This window comes from Drosophila pseudoobscura, chromosome 4 (assembly GCF_009870125.1).
Source record: "Drosophila pseudoobscura strain MV-25-SWS-2005 chromosome 4, UCI_Dpse_MV25, whole genome shotgun sequence".
Lineage (NCBI taxonomy): Eukaryota > Metazoa > Arthropoda > Insecta > Diptera > Drosophilidae > Drosophila > Drosophila pseudoobscura.
This window is the reverse complement of record NC_046681.1, coordinates 29,446,744-29,463,911: the sequence shown is the minus strand read 5'-3', so window position 1 is coordinate 29,463,911 and position 17,168 is coordinate 29,446,744. Positions and strand designations below refer to the sequence as shown.

The 17,168-nt window shown below is 46.6% G+C and overlaps 3 protein-coding genes across 4 annotated transcripts; 2 read left to right on the top strand and 1 right to left on the bottom strand.

Moving 5' to 3' along the window:
- Window positions 1–48: 48 nt before the first annotated feature.
- Window positions 49–751, top strand: LOC6903269 (protein enhancer of rudimentary-like). The gene is made up of 2 exons (XM_002132932.3): window positions 49–186; window positions 253–751. Exon 2 carries the CDS (start codon window positions 278–280, stop codon window positions 584–586), a length of 309 nt encoding a protein of 102 aa, XP_002132968.2. The 5' UTR covers window positions 49–186; window positions 253–277; the 3' UTR covers window positions 587–751.
- An 805-nt stretch (window positions 752–1,556) lies between these two features.
- On the bottom strand, window positions 1,557–2,334 carry LOC6903268 (protein enhancer of rudimentary-like). 2 transcript variants are annotated; one of them, XM_002132931.3, is made up of 2 exons: window positions 2,182–2,334; window positions 1,557–2,106 (listed from the first exon to the last, which is right to left on the bottom strand). In XM_002132931.3, exon 2 carries the CDS (start codon window positions 2,079–2,081, stop codon window positions 1,773–1,775), a length of 309 nt encoding a protein of 102 aa, XP_002132967.2. In that variant the 5' UTR covers window positions 2,082–2,106; window positions 2,182–2,334; the 3' UTR covers window positions 1,557–1,772. The 2 variants fall into 2 exon arrangements, with proteins under 2 accessions (XP_002132967.2, XP_033236149.1); XM_033380258.1 differs by having other exon boundaries at window positions 1,557–2,111; window positions 2,182–2,330.
- A 98-nt stretch (window positions 2,335–2,432) lies between these two features.
- Window positions 2,433–3,358, top strand: LOC6903267 (proteasome activator complex subunit 3-like). The gene is made up of 2 exons (XM_002132930.3): window positions 2,433–2,894; window positions 2,958–3,358. The coding sequence occupies exons 1-2, from the start codon at window positions 2,654–2,656 to the stop codon at window positions 3,323–3,325; spliced, it is 609 nt and encodes a 202-aa protein (XP_002132966.2). The 5' UTR covers window positions 2,433–2,653; the 3' UTR covers window positions 3,326–3,358.
- The last annotated feature ends 13,810 nt before the right edge of the window (window positions 3,359–17,168 follow it).

The window sequence follows — 17,168 nt, the reverse complement described above, 5'->3', positions numbered from 1 at the left end:
CTACTAGCTCGATTTCGTTCCTGCTGCTTGTCGATTTAAAGAAAATCCAATTCGTTTTCTACAAGCGCTAGTGGGTAGTCCAGCTATCGTTGTTTTTGCCATTCCTATCCGAGTACCTAGTTGTCATCGCTAGCCTGTTGTGGAAAATATTTTAAGCCGAATAAGCGCTGCTATCGTCGGAGACTGGTAAGTTATCGGAAAAAACATAAACATAAATCTACGATTTACTGTACACAAAGCTCTCATTTGCAGACACCAATAGAGGAATCCATCCAAGATGTCGCACACCATTCTGTTCGTTCAGCCCGGGGCTTGCCCGGAGACTCGCACTTACTGCGACTACGAGAGCATCAACGAGTGCATCGAGAGCGTGTGCAGGTCGTACGAGGAGTATCTGAAGCGCCGCAAACCCAAAAAATCGACCATTACGTACGAGATCAGCCAGCTCTTCGACTTCATCGATCGGCTGAAGGACATCTGCTGCTTGGTGTACCAGAAGACCACCAAAACCTACGCCCCGTTCAACAAGGAGTGGATCAAGTCTAAGCTCTACGAGCTGCTCCGCGGATCGGCGCACAGCGCTTGAGACGAGTCCAGGGATGCTGGACATCGAAGTAACCAACAAAACAACACACAAGACAGTGAGCACACACAGAAGGGGAATCATCCGAGGGCAATCAATGCTCCAAATAGAAGACAAAATCATCATAAGCACATCAAAGGCACAAGAAGAAATCAAACAGGAACCACAGCCACATCCAACATCGTCTGAAGCACTTAACAATCAATGAAATGTATTCCTTACTTTACAAGAAATAATATAATGTATAAACTAGCTTACCTTTGTCTCTAAGAAGATCCCTACGTCCTTGTAGACCTGTGTGTCTGAGCAGCCATAGAAAGGTTGAGGCTGCAGTGGAAAACCGAAGCTGTCCTAAAAGTTGTCGCCTAATCACGCTATTGAGCTTTGGTTAAATTCGGTGTATTATCGACCGGTAAAGAGTCTGTAGTGCAGGTTGGTGGAGAGCCCAATGAACGTGCACCATAAGCCGAGCTTGGTGCAGCCTCATAAGCATACGGCGGGACTGCCAGGCCCACGGTCATTGGCCGAAGTTTTTGGCAAGTAAAGAAACGAGCTGCCACAGCCGTCAGAGTCTTTGTAGTTCTCTTGAGGAATTATGGCAACTCTTTCCTGGGGTTTTTGGACATTTTAACACCTTAAAATAATTGGAATGTGCATAAAACCGGGTTTCTACTGGGTTGCCAGATCGGTGAAGCATATATAGAAGCTACTTTGGATTTCCCCACAGTGGATGTCCGCAACGTGCTCAAGTGCTCAACGAATTGGCTGCCTAAAGCAAATCTAGACGGGCACATAAACGTATCTCTTTCGCAATTATTTAAAGAGCGGGCAAATGGTTTAATAAGAACATTGACATGTGATATTTGAGACCAATTGCCACACAATCGTGTTGTCTTTATATTGTTCTACTTTTTCTTTCCAGGTCTACAAGGACGTACTGATCTGCATGGAGCCAACGGTAGTGCATTCTACATTATGTTTCTACATTATATTATTTCTTATTAAGTAAGGAATACATTTGATTGATTGTTGGTGTGACTGTGGTTCCTGTTTGAATTCTTCTTGTGTCATTGATCTGCTTATGATGATTATGTGTTGCCCCCGGATGATTCCCCTTCTGTGTGGTGTGTTCACTGTCTTGCGTGTGTTTTTGTTGGTTACTTCGTCGTGCAGCATCCCTGGACTCGTCTCAAGCGCTGTGCGACGATTCGCGACGCAGCTCTTGGATCTTAGACTTGATCCACTCCTTGTTGAACGGGGCGTAGGTTTTGGTGGTCTTCTGGTACACCAAGCAGCAGATGTCCTTCAGCCGATCGATGAAGTCGAAGAGCTGGCTGATCTCGTACGTAATGGTCGATTTTTTGGGTTTGCGGCGCTTCAGATACTCCTCGTAGGACCTGCACACGCTCTCGATGCACTCGTTGATGCTCTCGTAGTCGCAGTAAGTGCGAGTCTCCGGGCGAGCCCCGGGCTGAACGAACAGAATGGTGTGCGACATCTTGGATGGATTCCTCTATTGGTGTCTTGTCTGCAAATGAAACGGTTGCAGTTGTACAGTAAATCGTAATTTTATGTTTATGTGTTTTCCGATAACTTACCAGTCTCCGACGATAGCAGCGCTTATTCGGCTTAAAATATTTTCCACAACAGGCTAGCGATGACAACTAGGTACTCGGATAGGAATGGCAAAAACAACGATAGCTGGAGTACCCACTAGCGCTTGTAGAAAACGAATTGGATTTTCTTTAAATCGACAAGCAGCAGGAACGAAATCGAGCTAGTAGTCAAGTTTATATTTATTTCAGTTGACTATACATTTTTTTCGCATTTGAGCACATACAATTTTTCTATTCGAAACATCGATATATGAAATCGTTGACTCAGCTTGGGCGATAGTAGGCACGTGGCAGAATAAATAGCATCGGCGTTAGAATTGACAACTTTTCAGGCAATATCTCGAAAATCACACATATTCAGTGCACTCAATACCTAAATAATACCTCCAAACTTCTCTCATTGCCGTGTGGTTGCACATTTTCAACAAATCTCGCAATTACAATACTCACGACAATGTCGTCGATGTCCGAGAACGCAATCACGTATCCTAAGGCGTTAGTTGCCAAATTGGGAACGCAGCTGATTGCCAAGGACCTACCGAAGGAGATTGCCGAGCTGAACGAGCTGCTCGACTCGCCGATGTTCAAAGAGGTCCAGCAGGAGCAAGGCACTCCGGTCCTGCCTTCGGCTGGCAAGGCGGTCTGCGAGATGATGGAAGTGGTCAAGCCCATCCTGCGCACTCTGATAGCGAATGGTAAGTAGCATACATATTTTGCTGGGGACACCTACTCCTACGAACTGTTGCCTTTGCTTGCAGCGAATCTCTTCAATCTGTGGGTATCGTCAATGATACCGGAAACAGTGTCCGGTGACAGCCTTGGCGTCTCCATACAGAACCATCTCCAAGAAGAAATCGTGAAGGTCCAGTCAGAGGCCGATGCCTACTTCGAAACGATTCCGAAGTACTTCGAAACGCGTGCTAAAGCCGCTAAATTAGCGTCCGAGTATCCGCACGTGGAGCAGTGCGGACAATTTGTTGTCGAGATGGACCAGATTAATATATTATTTCTGCAGAACATTGTCCGCGAGGTGCGCAATTTCTACTCCTTGCTCCACGACTTCGGCACTAAGAACTGGGACAAGCTTCAGAACGGCCAATCGTCGAATACCAACGGCTATCACTGATCACGCATACAATATATACTAAACACACTCGTATGTACCCTTCTTAGTATTCAAAGTGCGGGGTCAGCTCTGTAGAGGAGTTGTTGCTGGATCAGTGGATCGATGAATCTTTCACCCCGAAAGATTTTGTATGCAGATTCGAATTAGATGTAGGATTTTTGGGTTGGAGCTGGTTTTGTAAAGATCAGCATTAGAGATCTTTTTAGTTGAAAGGAAGGAAAATTCTTTATATTCGTGTGTTTTTGGCCTTCATCCGTGTTTCCATTTTCATTTATTTCTGTTCGTTGACGATTTTTCTGACCTGTGCCTAATCCTTCAGTGGCGCCTCTGCTTCTGCTTCATTCAACATTCGATTGAATCTTTCCTTTCACTTGCAGCTCTATATCTAGCCCTCTCTCTCTCTCTCTCTCTCAAAGGGTCTCCTGCATGTGGCACTCGATTCCGAGCACTGCTTCCCTCTCCTTTGGTTTGTTGACTGCATTACACTTTAGCACCAATTCACACTCGGAAAAAGACAGGAGAAAGCAACAGAGTATGACAGAGAGACACACAGCAAATGGAGACAGAGAGAGAGAGAGTCCAAGAAGTGAAGAAAGAGCCAGCTCGAAAAGGGACGGCGGCAGACACTTACAGGCAGACACACTTGTACATACATATATCTTCATCTTGTAGTTTTCCCAGCTTCTCCTTTTCCGGGCCTAATGGCGCATCGTGGTCTAGGCCTCCCACATCTGTCGCTGTCCTACGTGTGTTTTTAGCAGCTTACAGGCGTTTCCCCTCAGAAGTCGCCTATGAAGTGGTACTCCCATAATCGCAAGTGTTCAAATTCAAGAGGATAATACTTTATACTAATTTTAGTAATGGGAATATTTCCCATCTTTTACTTTACTTTGCTTTATTCACAATTATAAATTGCCTAAGCACTTGTATAGAATAAGTTATTGGAAAAATCCAACCATCCAGTGGTACAGCAAGTACATATGTATATATGATGCTGATATATTATGTATAACCATTTCGGATCCATTTGTTAATAATCTAAAATATAGAAATGCTATAACCGCATCATTTCTTGAATTACATTGCAAAAAGAAGTACATTTTCCCTCTGTATTACGATTATTGTCCAGGTTTTGGCCAGCACTTTGTGGGCACAACCCTTCCATTCGTCTCTAATAACCAGGCCAAGGCAATTCGCAAGAAGACAGAGACATTGCTCTAAGATTCCGGCCCAATTTTCACTCTTCAAGACGGAGGATACGGAGGTGTTCGATGGAAGCTTCACTCCTGCAGTGGCTGTCTCTCCTGATATGTCTTGCACTTTCCTGGCGCTCATCTAGCAATATTTGGATGCAGACATGTCCCTGGGAGGACGTCACTGCATGACGTCTTGGGAAGCCAGGCTGTCGTCCTCTCACTTCCTCCATCCTGGGAATCACTGGGATATGCTTTGATCTGCTTTTCGCTGGGCCATGACTGGGCATTGTTCCACTCGGGCTGCCAAATAAAAATAGCTTTATTTACATATTTTATTTATGCGCTTCATTAAACCTTTAAGTCGCCTTTATTTACGAGTGTCCCCCACCCCACCCAGTCCGCTGCGGCGGCATTGTTAATATTAATATTAATATTGCATTTATTTTATATCATATTTGTCGGAACGTGCATATATTTTATGCACAATAACAATGTGTTGATGATGTCCTTGTTATTGCACACAGAAGAGACAGTACGTCGAGAGAGTATTCAAATGGGGGACTGATGCCCGAGCATTGAACCATGGTTATACCCGAAGGATTCAGGAACGATACAGAGTCCTTTCGGAGAGCCATCGCTTCGATTTACTCCAACAGATTCGATGCCAAGAGTTCTCCCTTCCGTGGTCCGAAAACTAACCAGACCCACTGTACCAATTGTGTTCGAAGTGAATTGGCTGACTCGGGCGTCCGATGTCGTCCTGGTGTCGCATAAATCGCACTCAATAAAGCATATAGAAGGCATAAATTATATTTTGCCTGCTCGGAATTTTCATTAAGCCAAGTCCCAGACACAGTCAGCGGCAGACAGAGACAGAGGGATAAAGGGAAAATTGCACAAATTAAAGCTCTTGAAACTTTAATGCAATTTCAGAGCCTCAACTTATTCCAGCTCCTCTGCGTTTGAGTCTTGCCTCACCGCCACCGCCAGCGCCACCGCCTCTCAACCTCCTCCTCCTGCTGCTCCTCCTCTTCGGCTCGACTTGTGCTTCCTGCCATTTCTATTTTTATTGTATTGGCCTGGCCAAAAAGCAACCGACAGCCACCGACAACAACAACTCTCCAAAAAACAACCAAAAAATTAATGAGCGCAATAAACATTTTAAGTGGAATTGTTGGTGAAGTTGTTAATTTTTAGTGCAATTTATAATTTTATTTTCCGCCGAGCGAGTGTAATAAAATTGTTTGCGGGTAAAATAGGGGCAGAGAGGGGGGAGCAGGGGAGCGGGTTAGGACTAGGAGCATCGCTCTCCTCAATTGGCATCATAAATAATCAGTTTACAAGTTAGTTACGCAGTTAATTCCTTGGCGCTTGCCTCGGCCTGTGCCTCTCCTTCCAGCTGGCTTTGACCTTTTAAACTAATTTCCCCAAAGATCGGAAAGCAGTCCAACAGCTGGCTCCAGGTCTCAGGCACGCAGGTGGCGACGCTTTGGTAGCCCTCTACACCATCTACTCCTCCTGTGACCTTTGACACCCACCCACCCCATAGCGCATCCCCTCCCCGATGCTTTGTTTATTGTTGTGTAAGCCAGGCACGACACCTGTCGGCCCATTTCTGGTCTAGTTTCGCTTTCGGCCCGCACAAAATTATTAATATTTCAGTTGCCCATCCCCCACACCCCTCTATGGCAACCCTCTATGCCACCCCTAATCGCTAGTTCTGTTTCGGGGGACCTGTCTTCCGTTCCGTTCCGCTCCGTTCCGTTCCATTCCGCATTGCATACTTGATGACGCTTTCATCTCGTTAAGTGGCTTAAAGCCTTTCCTGCCCCATGCAGCAGACAGACGGGGAATCTTAACGGAATGCGTGCGAGTCTGTTGCTGTCTCTGTCTCTATGGCCCCGGAAAGCCCCCTCCTTGGAGCTGCCTGTCATAATTGCGCAATCTGTTTCGGGCGTTTATGGCATTAGCGGTCACCGGGCCACCAAACAGGTCGATTCCGGGTTGTCAGCGCGGGATTTCGATGTGCATTGGATATACATTTTCAATGTGGCAAGGCTCTTAGCTGCGACTTGCTCTTGGACTCTTGTTGCAAATGGAAATGGGAATCCTAAGCCAATTTTCATATTAAGTATCCGCCTTCTCTGTTGCAGCTTCCTCCCAGCAGGCGGGCGAGTGGCAGGAGTGGCGGAATGGCGGAATGCTCTCCAAAAGTTGGCATTAAAAGTCAGCTGTTTGACTGCAATGTGTGTCCCGCTCGTATGAATTTATGGATGAAGTCAATGCATTAAAACAGCGCCCACCCTCTGCTGTTGAATATGGAAAAGGGCGAATGGCAAAGGGCAGGGGGCAAGGGGCAGGGGGCAGGTTACCTGCAGCATAAATGCATGTCAAACATGTGTTTGCGCGTATCTGTGCGGAAGAGTCTTGCGGGGTACTTGAATGACAAAAAGGGTATGCTGTAAACGTGGAAATCGTGTTTACAAATCGAGAAAAACCCACTTGGACATTCCTCAATTTAATTGTATCTTATGTATAGTGGACTATCTGCAGATACAGATACAGTGGGTACTTTCTTCAGTATCTGCCCCATCCAGGGTACTCTTCCAGTCGGTACCCATCTGCTCTCCAGACTTTTTCTTGCTTGTAATAATTTTTTGATGAACTTTAAAAAAGCAAGAGCAAAAGCATTCGAAATAACTTGGAATATGTATGACGAAGGCGAAGGTAGGCGTAACCCGGGGCGAAGGAGTTTCGGAAGGGATGGGGGGGATGGGCGATGGGGTACGGAGACGATATGTATTCGTGCACCGAAAAATACAAATAAAAACAGCGAATATTTAAATGTATAATGAGCAGCTGAAAGCTTTTTAATGGCTTTTCAATTAGATGAGGTCCAGTCGAGCCGCAGTCTGCGTGTGTGTATGTTTGTATGTATGCGGGTGTATCTGTGTGTGTGTGTGGGGCACTGAAATTAGCATACCACCTGATTGTGGACAGCGGCGGGGCTTCAGCTGGCAGCTAATTAGACACCAGCTGAGGCGAAAGCCATCTTCGTAATTGAGTCGGCAATTGGAAATGCTTTTTAATTACAGTTTAAAAGACACATCAGATGCTGCTGAGGCACAGAACTTTAACATAAAGGCGATCTGCCATTAAACGGGGAACCATATGGAATCCACTTCATTTAAAAGATGAGGAAATCTGCTTGTTCTGATCTGCTCTACTCCTCATTCAATCACATGTTTTTTATATCCACAACGCACCTGTTTATAGTAGGGCGGACCGAGACGGGGGTGGGATCGTAACTAGCAGTGTGTGAGTTCTCGCTTACAAGCCACGCCCACCCGAGAGCTGCGTGGGTCGTGTGGATCGTGATAACAGCGCGAGTCCGCTCTCAATGCGCTGTCAGAGAGCGCTCTACCTGGCTGTTAACTGAGAGCGGTACCTGATGGCGATAACAGCCTGTTAACTTGGGCTGCTAACAGCCACCTGCGAGCTGTGTGGATCGTGGAGTCCCCTGTCAGAGAGCGCTCTACCTGGCTGTTAACTGAGAGCGGTACCTGATGGCGATAACAGACTGTTAACCTGGTCTGCTAACAGCCACCCGAGAGCTGTGTGGATCGTGGAGTCCCCTCTCAGTGAGCGCTCTACCTGGCTGTTAACTGAGAGCGGAGCCCGGTAGCGATAACAGACTGTTAACCTGGTCTGCTAACAGCGCGGTTGCCCTGTTACAGCTGTTCCCCTGGACACATTTTTCATCCTGTATCAGACTTAAACACAATAACCTCCAATGTAGTGATCTTCAGATGTAATGCTTTCCTGCATGGATATTCAAGATTTTTCCAATAACTGCTGTTCTTCCCCCACCCCCTTCCCATAATGAGCCCGTTCCCGCATGCACCAGCCACACCTCCTCCCGTCACCCACCTTTCCTCCTCTCGCTCTGGCAAAACTCGCATTCCTTTTCTCCACATTCTCTGCCTGGCAGGACCTTTACAGTTATTTTAAGGATTCCTTCTGCGGCTGCAGCTGCGGTTCGTGTTTTATTTTCCTGGCCGCAAGCTTTCATGTGTGCAAAATCATTTTGCAGCACTAAAAAAAAAGAGTATCTAATTAGAATGGACAGGCTACGGGCCACATCCTGTGCCACTTCACCTCCGGGCGGATAATAGTGAAATATATTCCCAGGGCAGGTCAATGGGTCACTTGAACTGAAACTAAAACAGAAACCCATTGATTATGATATTGTATCTCGTTGTTCGATGAACTTTCGGATTAAATTCAGCTTATTCAGCGCCAACAAACGAGAGGGTGAGAGGGGGAGAGAGAGAGAGAGGTGGGGGGTTGATCGGTGGAACTGAGAGACCCTCACAGTTGAAATGATTTCCACAGGCTTTTGTGCCATTTGAGCTTATTTTTCCTGCAACCCCCTCCCCGCCACGCCTCCTGTCAGTTGCGCCCTTAATATAAACAGTAACCATTGTATCCATGTATCTATGAGTGAAATGATATCCGTATGCAAAAAGCAATGCCCCGACCCGACCAGAAAAACTAAACGCCGACAGAATTTTTGCATGCGTCAGGATTTCACCGAAAATATTTTGCAAGTACAAATAAATCCATTTGAATGCAAGTTGCACAGGACACCCCACCCCAGCCCAGCCCACCCCCAAAAATACACAACAATCGAAAGAGCGAAAAAAAAGGATATGTGAAAACTCAGCGAAACCAAAGGGGCACAGAGCCCAGAGCACAGGACGGGTATTAGTGGATTAGGGGGGGGGGGGGTGTAGATAGGGTTGGGAACTATGCGAAAAACCGCATAAAAAACAACGTAAATAAATCAATGTAAACAATCGAAACAGTTGTCGGTAAATTGAAATTTGAAATGCAACGCTGCCGAATGCCACGATACCACGATACGAGTACGAAGTGCTCCCCTTCCCCTCCCCATCCACCCCCCTCCCACTCGACAAAACGTCAACGTCTTTTTGCATGACTCTGCTCTTTGTGACAGGAACAACACCACCCACAAGAGACATGTGCGAAAACAGACAGGCGGAAAAAGGAAGAACATTGATGATGACGACGACGACGACAACATCCCACGTCCCACATCCAGCAGGAAGCTAGGCAACCCTGCCAAGCAGCTGACTGAATATAGGAACGGAACGGAAGGGAATGGCACAAAAAGTTCGGAAGTACAGCATGCAAAAAGCCTTAATTGACAAATACTTGGGAGCGAGTGGGAGGAAGAGAGCTAAAAACAGAGAAATAGTTAAGGATAGAGGGGGATAAACGAAATGAAAATGAAAGAATGCGTATGCATTGCACTGACCAACACAACATTCCACACTTTTGCACTATTTGCAGCTGCAAAACTGTACCAAAAAAGTCCCCCAAAAGAGTTTCAAAGAAGATCTGATCAAAAAGAACTAGTGAGGAATGGACAAAAATGGACGAGGTGTGTGAGAAATGGAGGTGAAAGAAAGAGAGCTATGGAAAAGAAAAGGCTTTCACAGCGATTCTGTTGAGGAACGAAGTCTTCTATATAGCGAAATTTATTTACAGAACTCTGCAATGCTGTCAAAAATGAGCTCTATATTACGTATAACGAATTCGCCTTGAGATTCGAATAGCCTTATTGGAACACCCAGAAGCCCGACTGCAAGCCAACATCTTAGATTTTTCTCCGACACCTTAATCATCCTGGAAATCCATTACGATTGCCTCCCTGCTGAAGCTTTTCGGCTTAGAAATACCCAGGGCTTTCAGTATACATTCCCAGCATAAATCTCAACCCGTTTTTGGCTACTTCTCTTCCCTCCACCTCTCCATGGGGCAGGGGCAGGGGGAGGGGCACTACTTGTGACACATGTCATGTGTGGCACAGCAGGTCAAGTCAGAGGGATTTTTGTTGCTGTTGGAAGCAAGACAAAGGCGGGGGCAGGGGGCAGGGGGAAAGGGGGAAGCAGGAATGCCGACGCATGTTTCGTTGTTGCTGTTGTTGAGGCATTGTGAATGCGGAGAAGAATGATGGAGCGCAGGAGGCACAGCCGCAGCAGCATAAAATGAACTGCGCCAGGAAACAAAGGAACAGCAGCCAGGATCCAGGATCCATCTACACATCTCCGACAAGGACACGGACACGGACACGGACAACGACACCGACACCGACACACTGGACTCTCCGTGTGGCAATCAACAATGCCACAACTCTCGCCTCGGACCATGTCCAAGTGCCATGTACAACATTGTCCGGAGCGGAGCTCCATTCATTTCACACCACATAGATTTTACGTACTGAGGGGCAAGGCGAGGCAGGGCGAGGCGAGGCAATCTTTACCCCAAAAACTTGGCCAATAATATAAAGTAATTAAAAACCGCAGAGACAGAGAGCCAGAGAGCCAGAGACAGAGACATCGACACTGTCGGCTGGTCGGGGGCTGGAGAGGATTCGAGCTGACGGCTAATCTGGTTTGACTTTTATTGAGGAAGCGTACAAGTGTTTTGCTGCCTGAATGTGGCCACAGGATATGCTGGCACCTGCTTTGCCCCTCCCTCTCCCTCTCCTCCTCCTCCTCCTCCTCCGCTGAAACAAACAAATTTTTATGATGGAATTACAAAATTTTAATGTTTGCTTGTTTGTAATTAAATTTTCTGTAGCTGTTGCTGTTGCTGCTTCACGTTGATGTTTGCTGCGGATACCCTCGCGAGGGGCATGATGAATGGGCCGGGAGTAGGTCATACAATCATCGATCTATCGTTCTGGATAGTCAGGAAGGTATAGTAGATAGTAGAGCTAGAGTTCGAGGGGCGAGAGGACTGGAGATCTATGGGAAACAAAGCATAAATATCATACCCGATCTATGGAGTTTCTGGAGCGGATTACTGCTCACTTGTAGGGAGCCCCCAATAGAGGATCCCTCAACATTTATCTACTTCTAAAGGCATATCTCTGGAGCATCAACTCTTTTCCTTCCTCAATCCCAAGGGTATTCCAGGCTTCGACCCCGCTTAAGACCTCTCCTTCCATTGCCTGCCTGCCCCTCCCTTCCTTCCTGTATTTTTTTGTTGTTTTATGTGTGACTTTTATGGGCGTGACACGTGAGCAATTTTTATTACCCTGCAAGAGGAAGAGGAGACGACGGAAGTGGATTCAGCAGAAGGCAGAAGGCACCAGAGAGAGGGGGCGGGGGAGGGGGAGCCTAGGCAAGGACATTGCCGGTGACCTTTAAACTTTTAATTACACACGACTGTCCGAGCGGCATAGTAAATTTTTAATTAAACCAAATTGCCCTCAAAACCCGCGCCTTGGATGGCTTCCAGCTTTAAGGACAAATTGCGGCCATTACTCGGCACTATCCATGGCCGATTATCTATGGCCAGCAATCGATGGCCACAGCAATCCGCCACTCGTTTAAGTGAATTATAACTTTTGGCTCTTCATTCGCTCGCCTCTGTGTGGCATGTGGCAAAGTTTTGTGGCAGCTATCCGCCCAGAATCAACATTTATATTGGCGCGTGTGCGGGAAGAAAGGAAAATAGCTCAAAGGTTCAATTCGGGCACTCAACCGCTGACTGGCTCGAAACAGAGCGCCCCGAATGGAGCCCACAGAAGGGCACAAAAAAAACTGTCAAAAGTTTCATTCTCTCTCCGTTTTTTGGCCAACAATAAGTTAAACTTATCCCAGAAGCCACAGAGTTGTGGCAGCGATCCAGTAGGATGCAAGTGCGGGGGGGAGGATGAGGAAATCACAGCTGTAAACGCGGCACCGGGATGGAGTGAGACAACCTAATCGACTGCTGGACATTCCCCCAGATAGAGAATGAGAGATGGAGATGGAGATGGAGGGGGCAGACACTCGTAGCATTCCCTCGTCAAGGGCTGCAAGACGCAAGAATATCCTAGGGAATATCTATAGTCCAAGAGCCACAGAGGATAGCCGAGTAATGGCCAGGATATTCAGAGTGTTTAAACGTTAATCAGCGACATTTGAATACCAAAAGGAGACCGGCGACAAAGACCCATTAGAATCATGTGAGCAAAAGCCGGGAACAAAGGTAAGCGGAGAACCTTTAATTACAGGACCTTCCCACAAGCGACAGACACGCTTCCACGTAACAGGAATCCTTGAGACTTTGAGAGCTGTAATTTCTCCTCCTTCGCCCTTCGCCCCCCGCCCTCACCCGGGGGTCGCCTCCGAGAGTATCAATTTGTTGTAATCCAAACTCCCCAAAGTGCGCCGGCGAATGACACATGCCAATTATTGGTGTGTGCATTTTTCATGACATTCGACCTGGAAACGAACTCCCGCCAGCCCCACTCCTTCGGCTTCGGTTTCGGTTTCCCCCTTTGACCTTTCCTTGGGGGTGGATGTGGGGCGGCGGGGTGAGGCTCTTCGGAATGCCCTTGGCCTCGCAAATAAATGATTAAAATTGCATTCCTGTCATTTCCTTTATTATTTCAGGACACGAGAAAGAGGAGAGCAGAGGAGAGGAGAGGAGAGGAGAGGAGAGGAGAGGAGAGGAGAGGAGTGGAGAGGAGAAGGAACGGAGAGGGAGGAACGAGGCAGAGCAATAAGCAAATGTGTAAATCAACAGAATGAAAATGGCATTCAAATTGTTCGGATTATAAAATCCCTACATGACAATCATCATCGGAATCATCATCGCCATCATCGATGGCATCGACAGGACTGCCAGCGTTGACAGCCCCAATTGTCGGGGGCCATCGGGCAAGGACATCCAGCAGTACAGCAGCACAGCAGCAGAGGAAGACGTACTGGTGCTGGTCCTGCAGCTTGGTCCTCCTTCAATCAATACGAAGCCAAGGACAGGCGAGAGTCCATCTGGGGCTGGGGCTGGGGCTGGGGCTGGTGCCGCTTCGATGGCCGCCAATTATGATTGGCTTCTTTGATTCCCTCGTTCGGTTCATTCAGGCGATTCTTTTTCAAAATTAAAGCCAATTATCCTTATGCAAATAGGCACCGAGCAGGAGGCGACCTTGAGTGGAATTTCCTCTTCTCGGAGGAGCAGCAGAATGGCAGGCTGCAGGACGACGATATGCTGCAAGGACAAGACTCTTAATGAAGCGACCAGATTCCTCTCTTCTGCAAGGGACGATTGTTGATTGGTAAATGACTAAGTAATCTGCAGATTAAGATATTTATAGTGCGCAATCTTCAAGGTTTTGCCGCTTAATTTTTCCAACTTTTGCAGGAAAATAAAGGAACAATTTGGCAGGAAGTTTTCCTTGTTTGTTGAGTCAAGCTTTGGGAATTTAATTTGCCTCGACTATTAGCTGGCGTACTGGAACACCCCCCATTCCCCTCATCCGGGGCCCAGTCCATGTTTTGCGGCTTTCATTGTTGGCCGCAACTTTTGCTGCTTTCTGTTTTCTATTTTCTATTTTCTGTTTTCTGTTTGCTGCCGGATGGATTCCATTATGCCTCGAAAACATTCTGTTTGTCCAGGGAAATTTGTGAAATTCTTACATGACTCGGGACTGCTTGGCACTGGAGTTTTCCTTTGATTTTTGGCCACAAAACCGCATTATTTTGGTTGCAAGTTGCATGCTTCTCCCATTTGCTGCCATTTACCGTCTCTGGCTCAGGATTTTCTTGGCGTCACTTTTCGACCAATTGCAAAAGTTTTCCGACGTTTTTCCATCCATTTTTCACACATGAATGCAGGCCGAAGAGAGCAAACAAATTATTAAGTTTTTTCTTCACTAATTTAATTTATAATTTGTTTAATTGATGAAGAATATTTGGGAATGTTTCTAGGGAAATTTCGGATACTTCGAAGACCTCTAATTGGATGCTAATCGGATAGAAGTAGGGACAGGTTTCATATACACGAGGAAGAGGCGGAGAGAGATAATTAAATTGGGAGTCCCCCCCACCACACATATGTGCCACATTCAAGCGCATTCCTGCCCCATAATATCACCTTGTGGCACTCTCAAGCAGCTCCCCATTGAGCAGACCGCAACTTGAGATTGAAATATTCCTTTTGGCTGCTGGCTGCTGGCTGCTGGATCCTGGGGTTTCGGAATTCCGAATTTGGGTTTGGGTTTGGGTTTGTGTTGCTGTTGCTGTTGGTTGCTGTTGCCGTTTGAGCTCTGGGGCTCTTGACTCTGGCGGTTTTCTTAATTAAAATGTCGTCAAAACAATGGAAAATTTGTCAAATGCAGTTGGTCCGGTGTTCGGGTGGGGCTTGGGGGGGGGTGGGCTCCAAGGGTTGAGGGGTCGAGGGGTTTGTTTGTTGAGGCCGGACAACAGAATGACAAACAGCTGCCGTCTTGAGATTGCTCTCCCTTCCCTAGAATGCAGACCTGACCGCACATTGATGGTTGACTCAATCAAAGGGACACACAGGACACACAGGACACACAGGACACATGTAGATGTGGACACTCACACACACACATGTCATCAAATGTGTGTCTGCTGGCCCTGTAATTAGCTCATTTATGTTGATTTCCTTTGACAATGTAACGAAAATATAAATTGCTTCTATTAATTCGGGTTATTCATTATGCATTCCCACCCCCTTCCCCCACCCCCCTCCTGGCTCACCCAAAAATCCCACAGCAACCAAAAGCATTCATAAATTTGTGGTCAACATGTTATCGACCGAATTTCCAAATGATGCGGTCACCGAATGTTAAGTGCATGCCATTCATTCGTTCGTTCATTCACTCACTCACTCAGTCATTCATTTGGAATTGTGATTCAAATTCCGAATCCGCATGCGAAATTCGGGCTAAAATAATTATGGTCTAATGGTTGACTCCTCTTTGGGGCTCCGATTTGTTGCTAATTACAGACAAGAGATTCACACGAATTCACGACAAATCTGTGAATAATGGTCTACGAGTGGACACTCGTTGGTTATAGAGTGACAACGGACGGATATTCGAGTGTTTTCTCGTTGAAAATTAGTTAAATGTGCAACAATACTTGTGTTTCTGTCAATATGAGACACTCCCATATGGTTTGGTTTACTTTTACGATGAAAAGGTATTCGCTGAACTTCAAGAAAAAGGTTAAAAGGATACAGGACGTGGCTTCATCAAGTGGTCCATTCAACGCCAGTAGAAGGCTGTTACGCGCGGATCCTCCCGCCCAACCGACCGAGGGGCGCTGCCGCGCGACGCGTTAACCAGACCGATAGCGAACATGCAGAAAATATAGAAAAAGATAGATAGATAGCTGGAACCAAACTTACTTAAGGACCTCGCCATATGTGCTCTTAGGTGGAACCAAAAAGGGAGTAGTTCCGTCCCTTTCTGCACTGCTCTCTCTCTCTCTCTCTCTCTGTCTCGCCCTCTTGGCTTGGCGAAAGGATAGATGGAAAAAACCCTTCATTAGGCGGCGCTCCTTAAATATTTCGCCTCTTCAGGCGGGCACTCGAAATGCTTTAAAAGTTGCAGCTTCTCCTCCTCCGCTACACTCCAGACTGGAGAGAGAGAGAGGGAGATGGAAGATGGAGAGATGGAGAGATGGAGAAGCCAGCATGGATTTAATTAACATTGAAATGGTTTCAATTACGTTGGGGAATTAGCAGAACTTTTGTGCTGCAAGTTGGGTGCGAGGCGCCTGCCTGCCTGCCTTCCTGCCTGATTGGGGACACTTGTGTGTGTTTTGGCCTTTGCTGCACTTTGGCGCCACTTTTTGACTCTTAAAGAGGAACCATCTCCATCTCCATCTCCATCTCTTGGGCTTCCATCTCTCCGTATCTGTGTGTCTTGGGGCCCACTCTCTCTCTCTCTCTCTCTCTGTCCTGGCTTAAGCCCTACTCTCTAGTCTCTCTCTTTGCTGGCTTAAGCCTGAGCAAACTCTGGGGAGAGCACACCCATTTGTGTTTAATAATCTCATAATTGCAACTCTGAAACTTAAGCCAAATAAATTGAGTCTTGAGTTGGAATCCCTCCTCCACCCAAAGCACTTTGCATATGCAGATTTACCCTCTTCGAGACTGGAAACACTCGAAGCTGGCACTCTCTGTGTGTCGGCAATAAATACGAAATACTTAAACAGCAATTGAGTGGCGCTTGCACCCCATGTGTGTGCCACAGCCACTGCCCGTGCCCCATCCTCAGTGCAGCCTCCATTGCATCCCATTCCCATCATCGTTGCTTAAAACAATTAGAAATGCAACATTGTTTTAATCTCTTTCGCATTTAACGCAAATTGCTTAGCATTAAGGCGCTCGCCCCTAAGCCCCCCTACCCCCCCCCTACCCATCAACCCACCAACCACCCCTCGAGTGAGAGAAAACAAAGGAAATGGCAAGTGAAAGAGCAACCAGGCATAATGCGGTGGAGGGGAGGGGCTTAGGAGGGGAAAACTGAAGGAAAACCATGGTTTAATTCGCATCTAAGCATCATGAGCTGTACAGCTGCTTAAAGGTCTCTTTTTCACTCTAGCTATACGACTATTCCGCCTATAATTCAGGTATTCGATAGATATTTGTTGGATTTGACAATAGTATCTAGTATCTAAACAGAGAATACTTGCCATGAAGAAGGGCTTCTTATGAAGATCTTTACAATAAAATGAATTATCATTATGTTCTGTTACGACCTTCTTATAAACCCAATAATATTCCTTTCGTAACTCTGTTATTGATAGAAG